The 23,693-nt window shown below is 57.7% G+C and overlaps 2 protein-coding genes across 13 annotated transcripts; both read right to left on the bottom strand.

Moving 5' to 3' along the window:
• Positions 1-131: 131 nt before the first annotated feature.
• On the bottom strand, positions 132-5,324 carry LOC118699707 (gamma-secretase subunit Aph-1b-like). The gene is made up of 7 exons (XM_036403812.2): positions 5,134-5,324; positions 3,566-3,736; positions 2,407-2,480; positions 2,113-2,235; positions 1,635-1,762; positions 1,279-1,402; positions 132-1,044 (listed from the first exon to the last, which is right to left on the bottom strand). Exons 1-7 carry the CDS (start codon positions 5,244-5,246, stop codon positions 1,007-1,009), a joined length of 771 nt encoding a protein of 256 aa, XP_036259705.1. The 5' UTR covers positions 5,247-5,324; the 3' UTR covers positions 132-1,006.
• A 4,863-nt stretch (positions 5,325-10,187) lies between these two features.
• TPM2 (tropomyosin 2) lies at positions 10,188-23,693 on the bottom strand. 12 transcript variants are annotated; one of them, XM_054517908.1, is made up of 9 exons: positions 23,520-23,693; positions 22,524-22,649; positions 16,277-16,410; positions 15,144-15,261; positions 14,952-15,022; positions 14,647-14,722; positions 13,933-13,995; positions 13,535-13,604; positions 10,188-11,752 (listed from the first exon to the last, which is right to left on the bottom strand). In XM_054517908.1, the coding sequence occupies exons 1-9, from the start codon at positions 23,631-23,633 to the stop codon at positions 11,673-11,675; spliced, it is 852 nt and encodes a 283-aa protein (XP_054373883.1). In that variant the 5' UTR covers positions 23,634-23,693; the 3' UTR covers positions 10,188-11,672. The 12 variants fall into 12 exon arrangements, with proteins under 12 accessions (XP_054373883.1, XP_036258902.1, XP_036258900.1 ...); XM_036403009.2 differs by lacking the exon at positions 14,647-14,722 and adding an exon at positions 14,127-14,202; XM_036403007.2 differs by having other exon boundaries at positions 10,188-10,495; positions 23,520-23,692.

The raw sequence follows: 23,693 nt of genomic DNA, 5'->3' as shown, positions 1-23,693 counted from the left end.
GCAAGGCCTGCAGGCAAACAGGGTCTGCAACTGCCAGACCATCCCCCTCCAGCCACACCACCACAAGCCACTGTTACCACTGCTTGTACCCTCCCCACAAGGGCAGCACTGCTGGCCACACAGAACCCCGCTTGTCTGTGGTACTTAATTTTATTGGTATAAAAGCCCACTGTGGATAAAACTGCCTTTTCAGCCCGATGGCAGTTTCTCCCTCCCAGCCCTGTGGCACAGAACCAGGGCTGGTACCCGCCTGAAAATCCCCAAGAACAGGAGAGGGCAATGATCCATTGGAATGGTCCCTTGAACCCCCTCCCAAATCTGTGCCGGCAACAGCTGTGGCATTGTGTCTCCTCCCAAGCCCTCCACCACCCTCCATGCCCACTGGGTCCTTTGGATACTGTCTTTTTCCCTCTCCTCCTCCCATCCTGCATGGTGTCAGTACCCACGGGTCCCCCAGCACCATCCTGCTGCACCAGGATGCCAGCTCACCCCTGCCAGGGCTGTGGCTCCTGGGGCAGCAGGACTGGGCAGAGAGGTGGAAAAAGGAGCACTACAGCAGTCAGCCACGACCCAGGGCACGGCAGCACTTTGCAAAGCCCCTTCCTCCACCCTGCAGTGAGGAGGCAATGCAGGCCCCCTGCCCTGGCATGGGGGGCAGCACATCTGTGGCAGCGGGGGGAGAAGCGATGGGTTTCTTTGGGCTCAAGCCTCCGGCAGTCACAGGCAGGCTAACTGGGGCCGAGCTCACAGCAGGGCCAGCAAAGTTGGGTCCCCCAAAACTGAGGTGTTTTATGGGGACTCCCAAAGGGGCATTGGAGTGAGCCAGTCTCAGCCACACTTGGTCAGCTGGCTGCCACAGCTGGACCCCAGTGCCTGCCCCACCAGGGCTGGCCAGGGTCCCCCAGTCCAGGAGAAAAGATATTGCAAAGAAGGTGATGGCCGATCCTGCCGCCAGGATAGGAGGGGAGGGGAGGGGTGACTGGGGACCGGAACATCCTGCAGGGCCTCAGGATCCTGGCTGGGGGCTGGCTCCGCTCCGTAAACCTGCAGGAACCAACAAGAGAAACAGTGAGTTTTCCCCAAACTCTACCCCACTTCCCCCAGGAGAGGCAACAACCTGACAATGGCCTCAAAAACCACCTGCTCCTCTGCTCTGGGAGAGAAGGGGGTGATGCCCTTGCTTGAGACATTGGGACAACCTCTCACCATCCCAGCACCAGTCCGGGTACCCCATGAGACCCAAAGTGTCCCCCACCCCCTCTCTGGAGCAGCACTTACAGAGCAGGAAGCGCCGCAGGTTCTGCGCGGATCCCCCCGAGAGTAGGTAAGCCCAGGCAGCAGCAGCAGCCATCAGCAGGTAGGAGGGCACCAGGCTGCCCATGTACAGGGGGTTGCAAAACGACTGCAGAGAGAGGCACAAGAAGAGAAGGGTGAGCAGGCAGGAGAGGACAGGGACAGGATGTGTGGCAGTGTCATCACCTCAGCAAACGGAGTGGGACAGGCGGCACCAACCCCAGGATATGGTTTGTGAAGGGCCAGCTCCTTTGCTAGTGCCGAAGGCTATTTCCTGCCAGCACAGGGACCAGTACTCTGAATGCAGGTCCCAGCACAGAGCCCTGCTCCCAGTTACTCACCAACCCCGAAACAGTGAGATGCATGATAACGACTGCTACGATCTCCCACCAGCGCCGGTGCTCGCAGCCGTGAAAGAAGAGGATCCCCCAGAAGGTGTGAAGGAAAATCAGCACCATGGTCATAAAAGCTGCAAGGAGAAGAAGAGGTGTCACCAGGGAATCACCCACTTGACCTAGCCAGCAGACTTGGGGAAGGGATGGAGATGAATCAGTAAAGGGACAGTAGAGAAACACCTTGGCTGGACTGGGAGGTGCTGGGTCAGACTCCACATGTGGGGAACATGAAAAGAAGATCAGGGAGGGCCACAGGGGACAGCAAGAAGGGTTTGCCACAGAGATATGTGACAGGGGACTATAAGGGTCTCAGGTAAATGTGGGTGCAGCATGGACAAGACAATGTAAGAGGGAAAACTCCAGCACCTTATCTGCTGCATCTGAGGTGGGGCAGAGATGTGAGCAAAGGGTGCCAGTTACTCACCTGAGGTCAGGAAATACAGCTGTGAATCCCCATGGATGCCCACAGTGCCAGGCCCTAACGCGTCTGCCAGGAGATTGATCATGGAGAAGGCGCCGCTCATGAGACCAAAGCCCACACCAGCCACTGCCAGGACAGGGACACTGTTAAACTCTGAACCTCCCAAGGGTCACCCCATGCACCTCTGAGCAAGCTTTGGCATGAGAAATCTCCCTTTGCTCCCAGCACCATCCTCAGCCCTTCCCAGCCTCACCTCCTGCCCCACAGTCAGGGTGCTCCACTCTGCACAGCACTCACCATATGCCATTTGCTGAATGGAAATGGGGGAGCAGCCGTCCTCACTGAGGGCCACCAGCCCCTCAATGGCCTTCCTGTGGAGTGAGAGCACACTGGAGTCCAGCACAGCCAAGCCAACTCCTGAGGCATGGTGCACTGTTCACTCTGCATCATGCCACCCTCCTGGCAACCTCCCCCTCCCCGAGCAACACCCACCATGGAGACTGTCCGTGTGACTGTACCACCAGACAAACCAGGCATGTGAAAATCACGTGAGGCCACACAGAAAGATTTTCCACAGAGGAATGCGGGTGCCAGCCAGCCCGGCAGAGCAGGGTTGGTGTGAGCAGGACGTTGGGTGTAAGGCAAGCAGCACCCCCGCATGGAAAGCAGCCCCACTGCAGGCGTGGGAGGCTGTACGTGATCTCCGCACTTAAAGAAGATGTTGACTAACAATGGAGGAGGTGCAGGAAGAGCTCAAAGAGTTAGAAAAATTCAATGGGGAGAGAAACTGTGAGAGGAGAGGCTTCATAATTTGTGACAACTAGAGGTGTGATAGGTGAGGAGGATGCCAGGCAGGTCCTCAGCCTAGGGAGGACAGCAGTGCTTGGGACCGGAGATCCGCAAGGCAAAGGAAACGCAGTGGTTTTATGTCAGAGGCTGCTCCGTGGAGCTCTGCTACCCTCTGCCTGCCCGCCTCCGGCAGTGCCCTGCCGCAGGGAGCCTGCCCACACTGCTCCCCCCCTGCATTCTCCCAGGAAGACCAGGGAGTATGAAGGACACCTCCCTGTGCCTGCCTGACCAGCCCCAGCACAGTGCCCATCCATCCACAGGACAGAATGCAGCACGTCCTCCCCTGACAGCAAAAACCCCTGCACTCCAAGACAATGGTATCAGGAAGGCTGGAAGCTGCCCAGGCTGCTCTGAGACTGTGACCCAGGCTGCTCAATCAGGGCACCAGATCTTCCAGACCTTAGGGCTGCTCTGTCCCACCACCTGAGACCCACTGAGGTCAACACACTGAAACAGGTGCCACCCACGTGCTCGGGGTAAGCACTGAGGCAGCTTCCCACCACACCTGACACTCCCCCCAGTCCAGCAGCTCCCAGGCAAAACCTGGGACCACCATAGCTGGGAAGAGCATCCAGCAGCACTGGCACAGTGGGGGAGATGCCGTTACCTGAGGAGCTTGTAGTAAAGGAAGCGGAAGGCCTCCTGCAGCAGCACAGAGAACATCACCCCAAAAATCAGGAGCCCCTTCTGCAGCCGCTCATCCTGGGGGTCGCTGGCTTTCACTGCGATAAACCAGATGAGGGATGAGAGCAGCAGTGACACCAGCCAGAAGAAAGCCCTGTAAGAGACAGAGCTTGCTGGCACCGGTGCTGTGCCAGAGCCCCTGCCGTGCTGGGACTGGCACTGGCAGCTGTGCCCCAGCCATGCCCACTCTCCAACCAGCACCAGTGCCATTCTGGTACCAGCGCAGGGCCGGTGCAGGCAGGCACACACACTGCTGTGCCTGCACACCTGCCCCACTGGTCACCAGAACTGGCACCAGTGCTCCTGTTGTGCCCACAGCAGTACCAGCACCAGGCTCATATCCATGCCAGTACCAGTTCCAGTACCACATCTTTCTGGTCCCACAGTGGTACTGCTACCAGTTTCCCAGCTGCACACACACACCAGTACCATTGCCAACACCACACTGATACTGAATGAGTTTTTGTGTCTACAATGTGCTGTGACAGTAAGACAAACAATATCGGTGCTCCTGTCATGCAAGCAGCAGCACCAGTGTGAGTACTGGAGACTCCAGTGAGCCCACATCAGCACCAGTGTGAGCACTGGCGACCCAGTGAGCCCACAACACCACCAGCAAGCACCAGTACTGGCGACCCAGTGAGCCCACAACACCACCAGCACAGGTACTGATGACTCCAGTGAGCTCACAACACCACCAGTGTGAGCACTGGTGACTCCACTGAGCCCACAACACCACCAGCACCAGTACTGGTGACTCCAGTGAGCTCACAACACCACCAGTGTGAGCACTGGTGACTCCACTGAGCCCACAACACCACCAGCACAGGTACTGGTGACTCCAGTGAGCCCACAACACCACCAGCACGGGTACTGGTGACTCCAGTGAGCCCACAACACCACCAGCACGGGTACTGGTGACTCCACTGAGCCCACATCAGCACCAGCATGAGCACTGGTGACTCCACTGAGCCCACAATAGCACCAGCACGGGTACTGGTGACTCCAGTGAGCCCACAACAGCACCAGCGTGAGCACTGGTGACTCCAGTGAGCCCACAACAGCACCAGCGTGAGCACTGGTGACTCCAGTGAGCCCACAACAGCACCAGCGTGAGCACTGGCGTGCCTGCTGCAGCCACGATGGTGCCTCAGCCAGCACCAGTCACATGTCTATCACAGCCCTGATGGCACCACCACCCTGTCACACCCATACTGCTACCAGCACCCCTGTCACGCCCACACCGTACCACCACCGGCACTGGTACCAGCTCCCCTGTAGCGACTACAGTGATCGTGCTGAGGCACTGGGACCAGCAGCCCACTACATCCGAATTGGGACCAGCACCAGCAACAGAATCAGTGCCCCCGCCACGATGGTTCTGGTAGCAGCACCGGAGCTGGTCCCAGCGCCCCGCCCCGCTCACGCCGCTCCCGGAGCCGATCGTGGTCCCGCAGCCCGGCGGCACCGGAGCCCCCATGGCTGACTGACCCGGCGATGAGGATGATGATGCGGAGGGGGTCGCGGGCGATGGTGAAGATGAAGAGGCCGAAGGCGGGCCCGAAGGCGATGAAGGTGCACCCGAAGAAGACGGCGAGCGTCATTTCGGCGGGAGCGGGGGCACGGGACCGGGCTCGGAGCCGGAGCTCGGACCGGACGGGCCCCGCGGCCCCTTCCCCCTCCGCCGCCCTTCCGGGGCCGATGACGTCACACGTGCGCGCGCCGCCGCCGCCGGAAGCCGCGTCCCGGGGCGGGCCCGGGCCCGTCAGTCACGGGCGGCGTTGGATGCCGGGAAATGCCCCGGCCGGGCGGGCGGGCACCGGGACAGCTTACCCGATGAAGGAAGGGGTCGCAGCCCCAGCCTGGCAGAGCTCCAGAAGGGTCTGGGGAAGGCTCTCCGGCGCACGGTGCGAGCCGTGGGGGAGCCTGTGCAGGAGCTGGACGCGATGGTCCCCGTGGGTCCCTCCCGGCTCGGCAGGCCCGTGGTCCTGTGGGGGCGCAGCCTGCGCCCAGGGGAGCTTGGCCTCGTCCCCACGGCCACCTCGAGGAGCAGGGGCTGGGCGAGGTGTGCAGCGTGTCCCGCCCTCGGTGGTTCTGTGCTCCCTCCGCTTGGCACCTCCAGTCCAGCCCCATATCAACGAGGTTGACACGGAAAGGCACTTCAGGGCGCTTCCCACTTACAGGCACCGACACCCCAACACACACCCTTCCTGCCTCCGGGAGACTTTGAACAGGAGCACTGGGTGTATGGTTTTGCTGACCCGGCAGAAACACTGCGCCCATGCCAGTCTTGGCACACATGCAGCAAGGGCAGAGAAGGCTTTTGAGGGGTCTGGAAAGGCTTTTGTTACATCGTGGAAAACAGGCCCTGTTTGTGGGAGGCACAATTCACAGCAGAGCGCTCCAACATGGAGTACAGAGGGCTCTCCTGAACCAGGGGAATCCCAGGGGAGCAGGGAGATGTGGGTCCCAGCATATCCCCACCAGCTCATGGGCTTGCCCTTGCAGCCAGCAAGTTGGTAGCTGTAAGTGAGAATCACAGGATCTTTTCCACTTTTTCAGGGAACATCACTGATACTTTGGCTTGATCACCAGGGTTTACAAGGCCAAGTCGTGCCCCCAGCACAAGGGATTGCAGAGGAGGAGAGAGGGGAATAGTTTTGTCCCTGCCTAGGATTTCATAACTTTTTGCAAAACAGCCCAGAGTCAGCCCACCTGGCCCAGAGAAAGTCACACCTCACTCTGTAAGCAGGGGACATCCACTTAGAACCCCTGTGTTAGTTACAGTTACAGGCCCGGGGTTCTGCCTGCTTGGCCTAGAGAGCCTCAGGGAGCTTGGCGAGGATGGCCAGGACCCACTGAGGGGTGGAGATGAAGGCTGGGGCTTGCCAGCCTGGGAGATGTGGCTCTGGTGGCTGCGACATCAGGGAGGATGGGTCACAGCAGGAGGTGTCACCAGGGACATCACCAGCCCCAGCACACCTGGATTCTGGTGACCAGTGAGCATGCATGCAGAGGAGTGCTGGGCTGCAGAGGGATGAGGGCAATGCCCAGGGCGTTTCTAAGACACGCAAGTACCTCAGGGCAGGACAGGCCACAGAACTGTGCTTGGGCTGGACGAGGAGCTTAGGGCTCTCAATGGCGGCAGGTGCTCAGAGAGGCTTTGGGGACATCCTGGGTGTTCCCAGCCCCCTGCTGCCTCCCACCCAAACCTGATGAGCTCCCTTTCCATCCACCAGGCCTTGGCTCCAAGACTTGTGTTCTTCCTGGCTCTGCTGACCATCTAGCCCAGACTGCAGCACTATGACCAGGCCAACATGGACACAGCCAAACGGATAGAAGTGTGTGAGGAATATCTGCATCATGAGGTGACTTGGCTGCTGCAGGTGATAGAGGGAAAGAGGGGCACCGTGGAAGCCCCACTCCTTTCTGCAGTGCAGCAGCAGTGGCTGTTTCAAGGTGCTGTATCAGCCCTGGTCCAGGTCACTGTGGGCTGCTGCTGGACAGATGAAGGAAGCATGCCTCTGCCAGCTACAGGGAGCAGGAGAACTCCATCAGCAAGGGGGAGTACAATGACCAGAAGAAGTTCAAAGGTGCTCATAATGGTCTCAGATCTTTGTAATCACCACATCCATCACCAATGGAAACATTCAAGCTAAGGCTGGATGGGGCTGTGGGCAACATGATTTACTTGAGAGTGCCCCTCCTCATTGTGGCAATGATCTTTAGAGATCCCTTCTGCCCCCAGCTATTCTGTGATTCTAAAGCAGGACCTGCCCAGGACTTGAAGCATGGACCAGCATGATAGAATCAAGACCAGTAATTTTGTCATCTTCTAAGTTAATACTATGCAGTTCACCAAAATGATGATCCTAGCCCAATCCACAAAGACAATAAACAGCATAGGGGAGGCATCCTGCAAGAAAGGCATTTCATAGCACAGCCCTGATAACAAGTTGTTTTTATTTATTTTCTTTTGCTCTGAAGGGAATAAATCAACCTTGTCACCAACAACTGCTAAACCAATGCAATGAATTGTCCCCAAGAGTCCCTTTCTGCCTGTCACCCTGTCGTAGGCCTGTCTTGTAGCAGAGATGCTCCAGTGCTGCTCCCAGATCCCCTGAGCAAGAGGAGCAGAGGCCACATGTGCTCCTGTACTGCACACTCCACTCTCACAGGCAGCACAGCTCCAAGCATTGCATATGGGCAGGCTCATACAAAATTGAGATGGTGCCACGTGGTCATGGCCATCCATGCTTCCCTCCAGCTGCTTTGTCCTCTGCTGACTTCGACAAGTCAGTAACACAGATTTGGGGACTTTGAGATTTATGTGGCACTTGGCTTTAGGGGGTCTGGCCAGTTTTGAAATCCCCCAGAGTTTTGCAAAACCTTCACAATTTGGCAACATAGTTTATTCTGGCCCTCTCCCCAATGTCTTAAGCTGTAGATGCAGGGAGAGACTGAGGGGTGGCAGTAGTGTGTGCCTGGCTCTGCACAGCTTCACAAGTCTCATCAAAGTATCTCAGATGCTCTTTGTGTGGTCCTCCCACTCCACCATGTAGTTCAAGGGCATTGAAAGGCAAGGATTCAGAGAAGAAAAGAGGCACTGGAGAGATGAGAAAACTGGAGCAGAGAGCAGAGGGGAGAAGCTGCTGAAAGTTCATGTGCTGGTATGTCAATGGGGTGGCAACTAACAGCAGGGCTGAAAACTCTCTGGGGAGATCTTCAGTCTGCCAGGCCAAAATAAAGAAATCCAAAGGTTGAAATTCCATGGGAGAGGTGGAGACACAGGAAGGGAGGAGGGCAGGGGCACTTCAGTTCTCATCGTGGGGCTGTGACACCTGTGGGGAGACATGCTCCTATGCCAGCAGTTCCACAGTGACCTGTGCTCCCAGAGCTTTCCCTGGCCTACCTATTTCTCTGTGACGCCACAGGGGAAAGGAGATGAGTGGAAGAATGGAGGAAATGCAAAGCTTTGCTGAACCATGACATAGCTCATGTCTTTCTCAGGCTGAGCATCACCTGGGAACAGCAGTCAAGATCTCACTGCCAAATCACAGGTCATTCAAAGCAATAAGAAGCCCCTTGCAGCGAGGTGTAAACAGTTAAGTTGAGTGGACTGGTCCAAACCAGGAGGCAGCAGCAGCAGCTAATGGGGAAGAAATAGTGGGTGTGAAAGGGCTCTTTGTCCCAGCAGGAAGGCGAAGGGCACCCAGAGGCTGGGCACTGGGACACACCCTGACCGGGGCACAGGGCAGGCTTGTTTGCAGTGCAGGGTGCAGGCTTCAGAGAAGAGGTGCTTTTACATGCTGGTTCTTTTTGAAGCCAGACAACCCCCTGCCTGGAAGGTGCTTTGACTAAACAACAGAATGGCTCAGCTGATGCACTGCAGAAGAGGAGGGCGGGCCCAAGGAGGAGCTCCAGCCCTTGCGCAGAACAGCTCAGCAGTCCAAGACACAATGTACTGTCCTCCCTCCAGCTCCTCCAGGCCCAGGGTGGGAGGCTGCAGCTCACAGCAGACTTTGCAACCTTGAGAAGATGAACTGAAGATGAGCACCCCATAACACAGGGAGCTTTTTTTCCTACTGTAGAAGGCCTTAGAACCACAAAACAGAATTGCTGGGCCATGGAGAGGGCGGGAGGCCAGCAGCACCTGGGCAGGAAAGAGATGCAATCTCAACACCCTCCTTTCCTGACCTAAGAGGCACAGCAAATAAAGGAAAGCAGATAACAAAAGCTATCCCTGTCAGGCTCTTGCTGGGTCTGGCTTGACAAGGGGTCAGCATGAATTGTGTTTCCTGGCAGTGTGTGGATGTGCTTTTAGAGGGATATCCGCTGGGTAGCGTGGGACAACAGGGCTTGGTCCACATCACAGAGGGGCCCGAAGCGAAGGGCAGGACTAGATAATGGCTTTGGGCATCCCCAGGAAATCCAGCCCATTTTGGTAACAGCAATGAGACACATCCGGCTGCTCTTCAATTTGAGTTGGAGAAAATATAGCAAGCCAGGAAGAAACTTCCTGAACACTTGTCTGCTGCATTAATATTTGCTAGCTTCTACAGCTGTCCCTCAGACAGGCGTTCAGTCACTGGTAGAAGAAATTGCAACTAGTACAAAGGGTGAGCAGCTAATCCCGTACCTGGAGAAGACCCTGGCAACTAATAATGTGTGCATGCATGATCATGTGCTTGTGTGTTTCCTCACTGTCATAAATATGAACCCTCCATGGAGATGTCAAGAACCTTGTGGCTTCCCCAGCTGCCATGCCAGTAGCATGCAGATTGTGGAAGGGGACACGCCAGTGACATGGTTTATCACTGTGTACTTGAAGAGGATGGTGAGTTTGAGCTTGAGAGCTGGAGGTCTCCTCTGTTCCAAGGAAGTGATGGAGATGAGGGAACACAGTCCAAACCATGTGGTTATCATTCCAAGCCCACCACAGCTACATAGGTCCTGCAGACCCTCCATGCATCAGCTGGGTAGGAAGACCCACATCTCCTCTCCCAGTGCCTGTACCCACCCAAAGGACCAAACACAGCCATCCATCTTGTCAAACTGCTTTAATATTTGGACATAAAGACAGGACAGAGCCAGTTAGGCTGTGCACAAACAAGATCCCCTTGAGCAACAGTGCAAGGCTGCTGAGCTTCCCTTCTCAATGGAGGTGTGGGTTTGGCCAAGATGCAGTTCAGCTGATGACCGCATCCTGAGCATGCCAGTGGGGTGCATGTGTTGGATAGGGAAAAGGGATAGGGGCTTGCGAGGGCAGCTCAGAGGTTGTTCAGCTCCAGTAAGGTCTGGTCCAGGACCTGGTGTATCCCCACGTTCTCCTCTTTGGCACTGGCCAGGCTCTCTGTGAATACAAGGGACACCCAGCCACGCACACAGACACAACCCAAATGTACCCAGGTGCAGCGGGACGCACACATACCACACAAGCACACACACACACACACACACACACACACAGAGAGATGGACATTTCAGTACAGCAACAGCCCCCAGTCAAACGGGGCGTCCCCTGTGGAGCATGGTCCACACAGGTAGCCCCATTTCTGGCAGGGATGAGTCCAGCCACTCTGGGATCTGCCAGGGAAGCCAGGCCAGTCAGGCTGGTCACTGGGACAGGCAGTTACCACTCTTCAGCATTTCCATCTTCCCAGGTTGCCCCGTTGCCCGTGGCTGAGCACTCTGCAGCACTGGTGCCGCTGGCGAGTACCATTATTTGGCCAGACACTGGGGCATCACCACTGGTCAGCTGCAGGCACGTGCACAAACCCTTGGCCAGCAGAAGCGGAGAACCAATGCCTGCTGCATGACCCAGCAGTGCTCCGTGAAGAAAAGAAGTGAGAAAGCAGCCCATTTAACAGCCCAGGACAGTGGGCAGAGGACAACAGAGATAAGGAGCAGAGCTAACAAGGCTACAAGGATAAGCTCTGCCAGGCAGCCTTCTGCCAAGGCAGCCTCCCTCTGGTGTTCACTTCCAAATGGCATGCTGCTTCCCCCAGAAATGGGGGTGGAACAAGACTGCTGTCCACCCAGCCCTATCGCCCAGTGTGCCCTGCTAGCCTCTTCCCTGTCCCAAGTTTAGGGCAGCAGGTGCTGCTGGATCCCCAGCTCTTTTCCAGCCTTCCCAGCACGCTCCAAGGACCTCTTTCTAAGGGGATCCATCCTGTACAATTTGGGGTGACCAGAGTGAGAGGAGGAAGAGGCTGCCCACTGACTCGCAGGACAAGGGGAGGAAGGCAGCAGTACAAACCACCGCATCCCTCCCCAGCAGAGCTAGGATGATGCCAGAGGACATCCATGACTACATGGGCATCCCAAGACATCCCAAAACCTTTCATATCTCTCCCACAAAAACTGATCAACTCCAGAGGGGCGCCCTGTCCTGCCCAATCAGGGCCCTATGAGGATAAGGCAAGGCTTCACACCCTGCCTCACCCCAGCGGGGAGGGGCTCCCAGCCTGGAGCCAGCCTGGCCAAAATGGGGCAGGGAGGCTGGGCCGGGGCCAGGAGCTCTGGGCAGCTCAGTTGTTAAGTTCAGTAAGGATGACCCGCAGCTCGTTAGTGAGAACACGGTTTTTCTCGGCCTCCTGCTGAGAGCGCTCTAGAGAAAATGGAGAGACATCAACGCAGCACAGGAAAGAGAGAGAAAAAAGTGAGTTAGTGAAAAGAGACAGCATTTCTGAAAGCCTTCACTGGAAACACCACAAGCCACCCAGCCAGTGGTGTGATACAGCTGGACTGGCCAGAGGCAGCCAGTATTTGTGCAGGGACAAGGCTGTAGGTCCACCAATTTGGAAACTGGGTTCTGGGACAGGGTAGGGTGGTGAGGAAAGAGGAGGTGGATCAGGACCAATTTAGAGATCACAAGAGATCACTACTGAAGGGTAGCACCAGCCTCCTCACCAAGAGAAGGCGATGCAGGAGCTATGACAGGAATGAGATTGCTGCTTGTAGGCAATGTCTGAGAGTAGAGACAGAGAATGGACAGGACCAGGTCTAACCCTGACATTTCACGCCAAAAGACTCATGGAGAAGATGGCAAGAAATGGGCAAAGCTGCGTACGAGAGTCAGGGGGTGGCAGGGGTCAGCACAATGGCCCCATCCCACTCAGCCTGGCAGCACGGGAACCTCTTGGGTCTCAGCCATAGTCAGCCTGGGGGGCCCGTGGCTGTGAGCTGCCTGCAACCACCTCCTACCACACTGCTGACAGCACCCACATGAGACAGGCAGGAGATGAGGGACAGAGTGGCATGAAGAAAACAAAGGAGAAACCAATGTTAAAATTTTATTGATATCAACTCATTAACCCAGAGGGACAGAACACAAAAGAAAAGTCATGAGATGCAAAGTGAAGAGCAATGTGCAAAGGACAGAAGGGTGAGGGAGGAGTGAGGGTCGCCTGCCTGCCGGGAAACAAGGTGTCTGCACAGTTGGATCCAACCCTCTATCCCCCAGGCCTGAGCTTTGGCAGTGGAGGTGCCGCTTCCCCAATGCAGGTCATCCCCATGCTGGGGCCAGCAAGCAGCACCAGGGGACTTTGCTGGAAGTACATGGTGGGGGGGGGAAATGGCCCCCCAGCCCTGGAGCTGCAGGGTCCCCAGTGCTTCTGCTGCTGGGGAGCCAAGGAGGGAGCTGCTGGAACAAAGGGCTTCTGGGCACAGTCCTGATCCCCAGGGCAATGCTGTGGCATGGGCCTACAACTACACTGTCCAGTCAGTATGTGGGGCTGCTCTCCTGCCCTGAACAAACAGCTCTAAGCACCTACACCTTGTCTCCCCAAAGAGGGGTACAGCGGGAACACCCCGGGTCAGCTCCTGTCCCAAAGGAGCTGATGGACAGGCACAGGCTAGGTAGGACAGAGGAGGACAGAGAGGGTAGGGAGAGAGGTGGGATGGCCAGGCAGGCAAACAGCCGAGCTGGGGAGAGACAGGCAGGGAGCAGGTGCAGTGCTGGTGCCCAGCGTGGGGCTCAGAGGGAGGTGATGTCATTAAGTGCATTGTCCAGCTCCTCGCTGATGGCTTTGTACTTCATCTTCTGCGCATACACTTCATCTGCAGGTGAAGGCAGGCAGGGAGCAGATGGTGGAATAGAGTGGAAGACACAAGGTGGAGAGAGAGAGTGGCTGTGAGCAGCAGGCTGAGGGCAGCAGGGGTGTGCGGGCACAGGCAGCATGGATGTGACCCTATTGCCTACCCGAGGGCAGGGCCCAGACCCCAGGAGCTCTGTGCTCCCACACCAGATGCTGCAGCATCCAGCCGCTCTGCTCCCAGAAATCCTGACCACCCCTCCCTCTGGCCAAGCACTGTCCAGCCCCACCAGGGGCATGGTGTGTCCAGTGCCACCCCAGGAAAGAAGGACACAGGGCTGGTGGGGACATTTTACCTTCTAGGTCATCAATGGTTTTCTCCAGCTTTGCCACAGACCTCTCAGCAAACTCCGCCCGGGTCTCAGCCTGTGGGAAGTACAGCAGGGAAAGGGTGAACTGCAGGACACAGTGGGTGGTGCAAGCTGCACTGCACTCCAAATCTGCCCCATTTGCATCTCTGGTACCCTTCTCCAGAAGCCCTCTCATGGGAAAGGCAAGGGACAAGAAGTGACTAAGGCTCCATGAAGCCTCACAGCCTAAATCAGAACAGACTAATGAAAGTCATCTCAGACCCAGGTACCTGCTATGATGCTGGGTTGCAATTTAGGAAACCATGAGAGGACATAGGCATAATGGGGTCAAAACCCATTCAGGATGGCAAGCACTGATTCTGTGGCAGCCCTACAACCCTTACCTCCTTCAGCTTTTCCCCTAGAAGCTTGATTTCCTCCTCGTACTTATCCTCCTTGGTGGAATACTGCAGAGACAGAGACAAGCACCTGTGAGTCCCCAGGCATGCCTCCAGCTGTCCTTCACCCCAGCAGGAGACTGCAGCATTCCCAGACCCCACACATTCTTCCCAACCCTAGCAGCCTCCCTGGGTCCTACCTTGTCAGCCTGGGCCTCCAGGGACTTCAAGTTGTTGGTGACAATTTTCAGCTCCTCCTCTAGGTCACCACATTTACTACATCCCAAGCAGGGCCGGCAGGAGGGGGGGAGTGGGGCCAGAGGGCAGGAGAGAGGCAGGAGCAGAAAGAACAGGCACGGGGAAGCAGGAAAGAAAGAGAGAAAACAAGTTGAGAAAGGAGAAAACTCAGTGCAGGTGGACCAGGAGCAGAGCCACTGCGAGCATGAGCTGCCAGGACGCATCTGTTCATCCATTCCTTGTACTTCCTTGCACGGATACCTCGTGCATCACCACCAGCCAAGCTCTCGCTGGCCCCGCCAGGGAAGCAGGGATGGAGGGATGGAGGAGCGTGCCCGGCCTGCACCTGCTGGAGAGGGGGGCGAGGGGAGGCTGGTGCTGGAGGCAGTGGTGCAGAAAGGAGACAGGTGGCTCGCATGGTTTGAGAGACAGCGAAAGAGAGAAGGGGCTGCTGCACATCGCCCCGCACCCCTGCCCCAGTACCTCTTCCTCTGAGGCAATGAGGGATTTGAGAGACTGGTCCATGGTCCGCAGCTCCTCTTCCAACTGTCTCACTCGGCTGGGGTGGAAGAGGGGCACCCCGGGAGGGGGACAGCAGAAAACAGGGTCAAGAATATGATGCCAGTGGGTTGGCACACCCCTACCCCCAGCCTGCAATCCCAAAGACCACCCCAGTGACAGACCCTGCTGCTTCCAGGGACAGACATCCCCATCCCTATGTCTGCCAAGGATTTGGGACAAGGGCTGTGTGGGGCCCCTGCATGCTGCCCACCAGGAGCCCCACTCACCTCTCCGCCACCTCTGCCCTCTCCTCTGAGCGCTCCAGCTCTCCCTCAAGAACGACCAGCTTGCGGGCAACCTGTTGATGGCAGCAAGTGACCCATGTTAGCCCTATGCCTGCCCCAGCTGGGGGCACAGGGCTATAAGGAGATGGCTCTGGGTGCTGCCAGGGTGTCAGGACTGGGGAATGGGCTACACACCTCCTCATATTTGCGGTCAGCCTCCTCTGCTATGTGCTTCGCCTCCTTGAGCTGCATTTCCTGGAGTTCCATCTTCTCTTCATCTTTCATGGCCCTGTTTTCGATGACCTTCATGCCTCTGAGGAAAGACCATGCCAGATTTTACTGCTTGTGGTCAAGGTGTCATCTGCACATCCTGTACCCTAACAACACCACCTTTAGCTTCAGAGACATGGGACATTGCTCGGGGAGGATGGCACACTGTAGGATCACACCACGAGTACCCCAAAAATGCTCCTGTGCAGAATTACAGTGGAGCTGGCCCCAGGGCTATGATCCAGAGTGAAATATGGCTATGGTGCCACTCAAGCAGGCAGGGTCTGACCCCATATTTGGGGGCGAAAAGGTGTCCAGCCCAGGATGAGCCAGCCACAACCTCCACAAAAACAGCCTGACAGGCTGGAAGCCCTTAGGAAATATTGGAAAACATCCTGTGGCAAAGCCTTTCTCATTCGGGTTGATGCTCACAAACAGGGGATTACCAAACCCCCACAGAAGGAGTCCTGGAGACTCTTCTCCTCTCACTCATGCTGTTGCTCAAATTGATCTTTGCCAATGAGGGAAGAGCTCACATAACTGCCAGGAACACTGTGACATGCTGGGTGCTTCCATACAACCCGAGTGTCCTTGCCTGCACAGCTCCAGTCTGGGAAACCTACTTGCCCTGAGGATGGGGCAACATACACCCTCTAGAAGTCTTTTTGAATGAGGCTGTCTGGTCCTCAAATCTGACCTTAGTTACCAGCACAGAGGTTTCCTTATTTTGTCAGAGGGCTCTTATTTTGTCCTTGAGCGTCTAAAGCTGCTCTGGGGAATAAAACATGCTTGTATTGTCCTCTGGCTTTGGTTACAGTCTGGTGTTTTTATAAATACCAGATAAAATTTTTCAGGATTTTATGTGTGCTCTGGATAAGAGTGTCTGTATCTGGGGGACTTCTTTGGATTGTGGCTTTGCTCTCTCCCTTTGAAGTCTGCAGGAAAGCAAACAGAAACCCCAATAAGGTCATCTCAGAGGGACCCCACTGCAAAACTAAGGGGGCTGTCTGGAGTCCATGGTGACCTAACACCATTCCCACTGTCCCTTTCCATCCCACCTCTCGCTCTCATCAGCCGCCTTCTCAGCTTCCTCCAGCTTCTGCAGGGCAGTGGCCAGACGCTCCTGGGCACGGTCCAGCTCCTCCTCTACCAGCTGGATACGGCGGTTGAGGGAAGCCACTTCAGCCTCAGCCTGGGGGAACAGAAACCCCTCAGTCATCCCATGTCAAATACATAAATTGTAAAAAGCATTTTCAATGATTACTCCTGTTTACCATCCAGAACACCCCTTGGCGCTGTGCAACAAGCCCATGTTCACTGCAATGGCTTGCCTGACCATGCATTCCCTCGCTTCTCTATAGGGTTATCTCCATCCCTAGTGACTGTTTGATGCTGGCTTCTCCCAGCCTTGCCATGTGCAGCCCCACCATATCCTCACACTTCCAGCTCCTGCCCTGGAGGGGGACAGGGCACGTTCGCTGGGGCAGGGTGGCCATAGCAGCCATGCCGTCACAGGGATGGTATTTGGGGTTTGCAGAGCAGTGAGTAAAGGGGGAGGAATGCCCTGTGAGGCTTCACTCCCGAAAAGGAGATCGGAGCTGCTTGTGGATTTCCTGTTTACAGAGGCGGTGGAGTGAGCCGGGAGCTTCTCCTGCAGGAACCCCCAGGGCCCTGTGCAACTGGGCAGCCTGAAGCCAAGCAGGGAGCCCCCCCAGCTGATGCACAGCACAGTGCCGGGGGCAGTGGAGCGAGTCACCCTCGGCAGGCTGGCGCCTGGCCAAGATGAGGCTGGCAGGACCAGAGCCCTCCCTTTCCCAGGCTCCCCACGCACAGGGCTGGGAGCTGGGGCTGGCCAGGAGCAGTGGCCCTGGCCCTCCGCCAGCCTGTTGACGCCTGGCCTTGCACTCTTTCCATTTGGTAAAGGCCTGCTGCTCCACTGCCACAGTCAGGAAATGCTGCCTCAGCAGCTCTCAGCCCCGCTTCCCACTAGGAGGGTGCGAGGAAGACAAACCCCCAAATATCAAGGGATGCGTGGCCATAAGACCTCATTGTGAGAAGCAGCTCCATGCACCAACCCAGGAGACAGAGGTTCCTGCTTATTCACAGGCTGCAGCAGGACTGGCTGGCTGCAGTGCCTGGACACAGCCAGCCTCATGCTCCAGCACTGGGAATGCCCCAGGGAATACTAGCCAAGCACAGGGACTATGGGAGCAGCAAGGGGCTGTCACCCTGCATGGCCCCACTGAGCAATCCCCTGTGGGGAGCTGGCGGGGTGGGGACAGGAGCGGCCGGCACTGCTTTGAGGCGGCTGCCAGCCCCACAGCTGCCAGCCCCACAGCCGCCTCCGCCCCATGATCGCCCTTTCCACAGACACTCGGAGACCTCGTCCCTTGCCAGACCGCCCAATGGTGAACTGAAGCTGGCGCCCACAGGGCAGTGCTCTGCCTGCAGCATCAGCCTCACTGCGTCGGTAGATTTTTTTTCCCGGGGAATCACCCCCAAAGTGGGTCAGAACTGCCCGGATGGACACTTGGGAACATGAGCTCTCCCGGCAGCTCCCAGTGACCAGGGAACCCGATCTGAGGCTGCAGGAAGGGGCCATTTCCTCCGCATACAGCCCGAGTGACAACAACCCGGGTACCGCACCCAGCTCTGCCGCTCCTGATATGGTGAGAATGTTGAATGAGTGGGCATAGGAAAAAGAAAGAAAGGAAGAAAACAGAAAGCTTCAACAACTACAAAGACAAACCAGGAAAAACCTGCAGCTTGGGCATACCATCCCCCTGCCAAAATGGAAATTTTGGCCTGAGGCAGTGTGAAGGGGTGGCGTGTCCCCACGAAGGGACAGGCTGGAGCTAAAGCTCTGCGGCCCGAACGGCAGAGTTCGCTGGAAGCCGGACAAGAGCCTGGGCGTGGGATTCTGAGCTGTGCACGCCGGCCTCCGAGGGAAGAGATCCGTTCCGAGGAAGCACCGATCCCAAGGCTGGGCTGGCCGCTGCCCGCTCCCAGCGCCCGGCCAGCCGGGGAGCCCAAGGGAGCCCCGCTGCACGCAGCATCTTCTCTCGCCACACCGACGGAGGAGGGAGGCGGCGGGCGGAGGCCGCCCGAGGCAGGGACTGCCCCAGCTCCCTGCCCCGGGGCTCTCGTCAGCTGCAGGCAGCTCCCGGCGGCTCCCCGGGAACCTCCCGGCGCTGCTGCGCCCCGGCGGCAGCCGGCCCGGCTACCGGGGCTCAGGGGGCCGGGGCCGGCCCGCCGGAAGCGATGCCGGAGCCGGCGGGGGATCCCGAGGAGCTGCCGGGGTGCCCCCCGCCCTCCCTCTTCCCATTCCAGCGGCCCTTACCCGCTCCCGGGCCTGCCGCTCGGCATCGGCCTCCCGCTGCAGGTGCTCGGCGCGCTCCTCCGCCTCGTTGGCCACCTGCTGCAGGCTTTGGATCTTCTTCTTGACGGCATCGATGGAGCTGGCGCTGGCCATGGCGGGGGCTGCCGGCGGGGAGGCCACACCGCCGAGCCCTTTGTGGGATCCGCCCGGCTCGGGCAGGAAGCGCTCAGGCAGCGGCCGCTCCCGCCGCCCGCCCTGCCTCCATCCCTTCCTGCTCCTCCTCCTCCTCCTCCTCCTCCTCCTGCTCCTGCTACTGCTGTGCTGCCTCCGGCCGACCTGCTCCGCCGCTCCCCCGGGCGAGGCGTGCGGTGCTCACCCACGGCAGGAGAGAGTTCCCACGCCGGGAGGGATGCACAGTGCCCCTCATCCCAAATAGGATGCCCAGAGGGTGCCCCCGGGCAGAGTGCGTGGTGCTCCCCAGGCTTTGGTCACTGTCTCTACATCCCCGCCAAGGCAAGATGCATAGCTGCTTCTAGGCAGGGCACAATGGTCCCCCCACTCTGGGTCAGCACGCATGGTCCCAGGGGGATGCATGGTCCCTTGAAGGGGTACCTGGTACCCCAGAGAGGGCACACAGTGGCCCCAAGGCAGGGCACACACTTCTCTCCATGCCCAGGATGCATGCTTCCCCCCAGGCAGGGGTGCACAGTCACACCAAAATCCCCCAGAGCAGTGGAGAGGAGCCCAGGGAAATAGACTCTTTTCCAGCAGTCCACAGAGTCTGTGAGTGTTGGAGCCTGTCCTGTGGAGCCCCCATAGCTACAGGAGCAATGTACCCATGAGTAGTCCCCAAGTGCTGCCCTCTCCAGCCATTGCTGCAGAGCTAAGGAGGGTTGGGGACTTTTTCATTATGGGAAGTCAGTAAGAGGCATGAGCAGAGCCTGCTCCTGGGCTTTCTCCGGGGGTACCTGGGCTGCAGCCAGGTGCCCAGCATCCATCATGTTCACTCCCTTGGTATCTGCTCCCCAATGTCAGGACCTGTCCTGCAGCCCCTCAGAGACCCATGGGGCCCATGGAGACCCTGGCACCTCCTGCCTCAGGGACTGTGCCCTAAGGGGGAGGTCAAAGCTCCAGCTCCTGGCTCTCCATCCTGGCTGGGGCACATGTCTTGATCCATCAGAAGAAGTTGAAGCTGCTGGCACTCAATCCTCCCTTAAGATGTACTGACAGCTCCCTGGCCGCACTTCACACCTGCCTCCAGGAATGCCAGTTCCCAGGCTGACCTCACCAGCTGGCATCAGCTCCAGGGCCAGGGGTCCTGGGGGTGACTCAGCCCCACTGCTATCTGCACCCTGAAGATCCGTGTCCCCTTGCCAAGAGGCAGCGGAAGAGGCAATACTGTGGGTCCCCTGGGAGCACACAGCCTTGGGCTTGGAATGGGCCTAGCTGGTCCTGCCCCTTCCCAGTCCCAGGCCTGGATGTCAGCAATGCACAAGCCAGGACATGGAGCCCAGGGCAGGAACAAGGGTTCCTGGCAGCAGTGGGGCAGGGACGAGCCAGCTGCAGGCAGAAGGGGGACAGGTTAGGGAGCAGCCACTCTGATCCCCCAGTAGCCAGGCTAGGTGCCTCCTGCTGTGGCCCCACCCCAAGATGCAGTCACTTCCCAGAAGAGTCCAGTTCCCTCCCACTAGCTCAGGGAATCGCCAAATAAGAGCAAAGTCTTGGCTGGGGAAAGCAGCTGGGGCGGGAACACGGGTGAAGCTTTTGGGATCATGGCCTGGGAATGGCAGAGTTTCCCTAAGGCCCCCTGGGGTGGCTGGGGACATGCCAATGCTGGGGATGTGGGGCGGTGGAGAGGGCTGTTCTGGCCTAAACCTCTTGTCCCAGCTGCACTGTTTCCATCAGTCCTTGCCCATCCTGACCTGAGCATCATGGGCTGTCCCTCCTGGTGACAAGAGGTTCTAGGACCACGGTGGGCTCGCAGAGCTGCTGGGAAGCTCTGTGGAGTTGCTGATCAAGATTCAGGCATTCCCTGCTCTGCACTATCTGACACCTCTCCAAGTGCCTGGGGCAAAGTGTTTGCACTCTTTACTGCAGTCTCCATGGCTTTCCTGCCCCACCATCCAGTGCCAGCAGCCGGGCAGGGCCATACTGAGGTGGGTGTTTATTCTTTTAAGGCAATGACATTTTTGCCAAGAGCAGGAGCCTGCCTGGATGGCTGGTATGAGCCTGAGCCAAGTGAGGAATTGGGACACGCTGTGCTCACAGCACCCACTGTCCTGGCAGTCAGGGAGGAACACGGGGGTGCCTGGGGTGAGTGTGGTCTGAGGGTCCACCCAGTGCTTCCTCTGCTGGAAGCAGGAGCTGTGCTGCGCCTCGCACCAGGGAGGAGGTGACACCAGCCCTGGTACTTAGAGCTGTCAGCACATTCTGGTCCCTGGCAAGGAGGGGAGACTCCCAGAGCCCCACACATGGCGCAACCTGTCCAGGCTTTGGCATGGACCTGGGAGGGCTGTGCTGGTGACGGAGCCCTAGCCATGATGCAGCCAGCCTCCAGCCTGCCACGGCTCCTTCACCATGACTCCTGCTCTGGCCCTTTCCTGGTGGCTCCCATCCACTGTATCTTCTGGTATGGGACTCTCCATGCTGAAGCCCATAGATTTGCCAAATTGCTGTGGACCAAGCTCAGGGAAACACCCTCCCTGCCCAAGATGGCATTTCACAGACCACTGCCAGCAGCAAACCACTCCACACCCCACAGCTGACATTTGCCCAGTATCTTTGTCTGCCCCTTCCTCTGAGCCCTGCACTGCAAACATCACATCCACTCTCAGACACACTGAGTTTGCCCTCTCCCATACCAACACAGAACCATTAGATCAGTGTGAACCTCACTGCACACCACCTTGCCCAGCTTGACATGCCTGCCCCATGCTAGGTTAAATGTGCCCTTCCAGAGGATTCTTAATGTTTTAAAGGAGAGTCATCTGTAGGATCAGCAAAGAGGTCTGAGGAGACCCCTGGCTGCTGCCCAGGGGCTCTGGGCTGCCACAGGACTGGTGTTGCCACTGCTCGTCCTTGTCCGCTCACCCCTGTCCTTGGCAGCGGCCTCAGAGATTTGATGCATCTCCCCCATTTAGCTCCATAAACCAGCTGGGATTGAATTTTTTGTTCTCAATCCTGAAAAGCCTGGCCATGCCCTGCTGGCTGTGCTCCAGACGGCTCTCCTTTAGCTTCTCCTCCAATTTCCAGGGTTGGTTTTCATCAAAGAGGGGCTGGCTATCAAAAGGAGTATTTATTTATAGGGTGTCAAATACCCTGTGTGGCACCACAGGTCATTATACCCCATTCCCAAGCAGCCCCGTGGCCACACACAGCTGTTCCACCCTTCATCCTGGCCAGGCACAAGCCAATTTCAACACCTTCCTAACATCTCCACAGAGGGATCTATTTCCCAGGAGAAACATCAGTCATGGCACTAAATAAAACTCTTCCTGGCCTTGCCCTTCTCTGGGTACGAAGTAGCACACTGGACCCCAAATCCACCCAAATCCCCTTCCATACACCCAAAACATTCTTCCTTGCAGCCAGCACTCAGCAGTTAATCACAGCAAGAGATTTTTCTGTTTCTCTGATCTGCCACAGTTTAGCAAGCACCACAGTTTTTCCTATGAGCATTGAGGACGTGTGTGCCGGGGGACTTGTGACACAGCTTGGGACACTTGTCCCTGTTAGCTTTGGGGAGCCAGGCTGTAGGCTACCCCACAAAGTTCAAGACGGGACCAGCAACCAGCACTGCTCACCACAGCTGGCCTGCCCCCCCAGCCCACACTGGACCCATCAGCCCGGTTCAGTGTCAACATCGAAGGAATGGGATCTTGACAGTCTTCCCCTCGGACGCTTTCCATATAAGGGCCCCCTCTTCCTTTAACCCCCCCGAGGTCCAGAGCCTGTGCAGGGGAGGAGCTGCTGGCGTGCCTACTTACATCTGTAGCTTTCTTCTCCGCCTGCTCCAGCTTCTCCTGGGCCTCCTTGACAGACTCCGAGTACTTCTCCACCTCATCCTCAGTGCCCTTCAGCTTCTTCTGCAGGCCCTGCTGTTCCTCCTCCAGCTGGTGAAAGGACAAAGGGTGGGGTTCAGGGGGGACGGCAGTGTCTGTAAGGCTGGAAGGGGATCTGTCCTCTCATTCTCCTCCTGGGGACACCCAGCCTGTGTGGGGCACAGCAGGAAAACATGGACATGGACGTGTCCTCTGACAGCTTTGGGTCTACGGGTCCTTGGGGGGCTCTTGGTGTACAAAAGCCTCCTGGACCCCCCTCATCCCTGAGCCTGGTGGAGGTAAGGGGGTGGTGGTCTCCTTCCCTGTATAGGGAACTGGAGAGCTCCTGTCTTGGGGATACAACTCTGGGGGGCATCAATCTGTGTTCCCATCTCTGTGGTTGCGGTGGGAGTATGCAGTCCCCAGGGCTCTCCCTGGCACAGGGATAGGGAAGTGGAACTGGGGCGTCCCAACGAGATAAGACATGTTTGGGGGGACCAGTGTGAGGGGTCAAGGGAAAGTGTTGGTTCCTGGGGGACATGGGGTTCCTGGATCCACAGGGGGGGATGTCCTTGGGGACATGGTCACAGAGAGGGAAGGTCTTAAGGGCTGTCAATCCCTAGAGCTGGCATCCACAAGCAGGACACCCAGTGGGGCTAGGACATGCTTAGGAGAGGGGACTCCAGGCTGGAGAATCAGTGTGGGGAGCTCAGTATGGGGATTGTGTGATCCTAGAGAGTGAGTGCAGTGTCCCCAGGGTGGACGATCAGTGGGATGGCATCCCCAGGGCTGGGCACCCAGCGGGACAGGGTTTCCAGGACTGGACAACCCTAGGGTGGAGGGTCCCCAGGCTGGACTCCCAGAAGAACAGGGTCCTGGGGCTGGACACCCCTAGAGTGGAGAGTACCCAGGTAGTGCCGGGGAAGCCCGTGGGAGACCCACCTGCTTGCAGCGATCCTCCGCCTGCTTCTTATCAGCCTCCGCTTGCTCGGCGCGGTCGATGGCATTCTCCTTGTCCAATTTCAGCATCTGCATCTTCTTCTTTATGGCCTCCATGGTGGCGGGGCGTCGGCGACGAGGCGCGGGGCGGCAGAGGGACGCGGAGCACCGGGAGCG

This window comes from Molothrus ater, chromosome Z (assembly GCF_012460135.2).
Source record: "Molothrus ater isolate BHLD 08-10-18 breed brown headed cowbird chromosome Z, BPBGC_Mater_1.1, whole genome shotgun sequence".
Taxonomy (NCBI): Eukaryota; Metazoa; Chordata; class Aves; order Passeriformes; family Icteridae; genus Molothrus; species Molothrus ater.
This window is presented reverse-complemented; position numbering and strand designations above follow the sequence as displayed.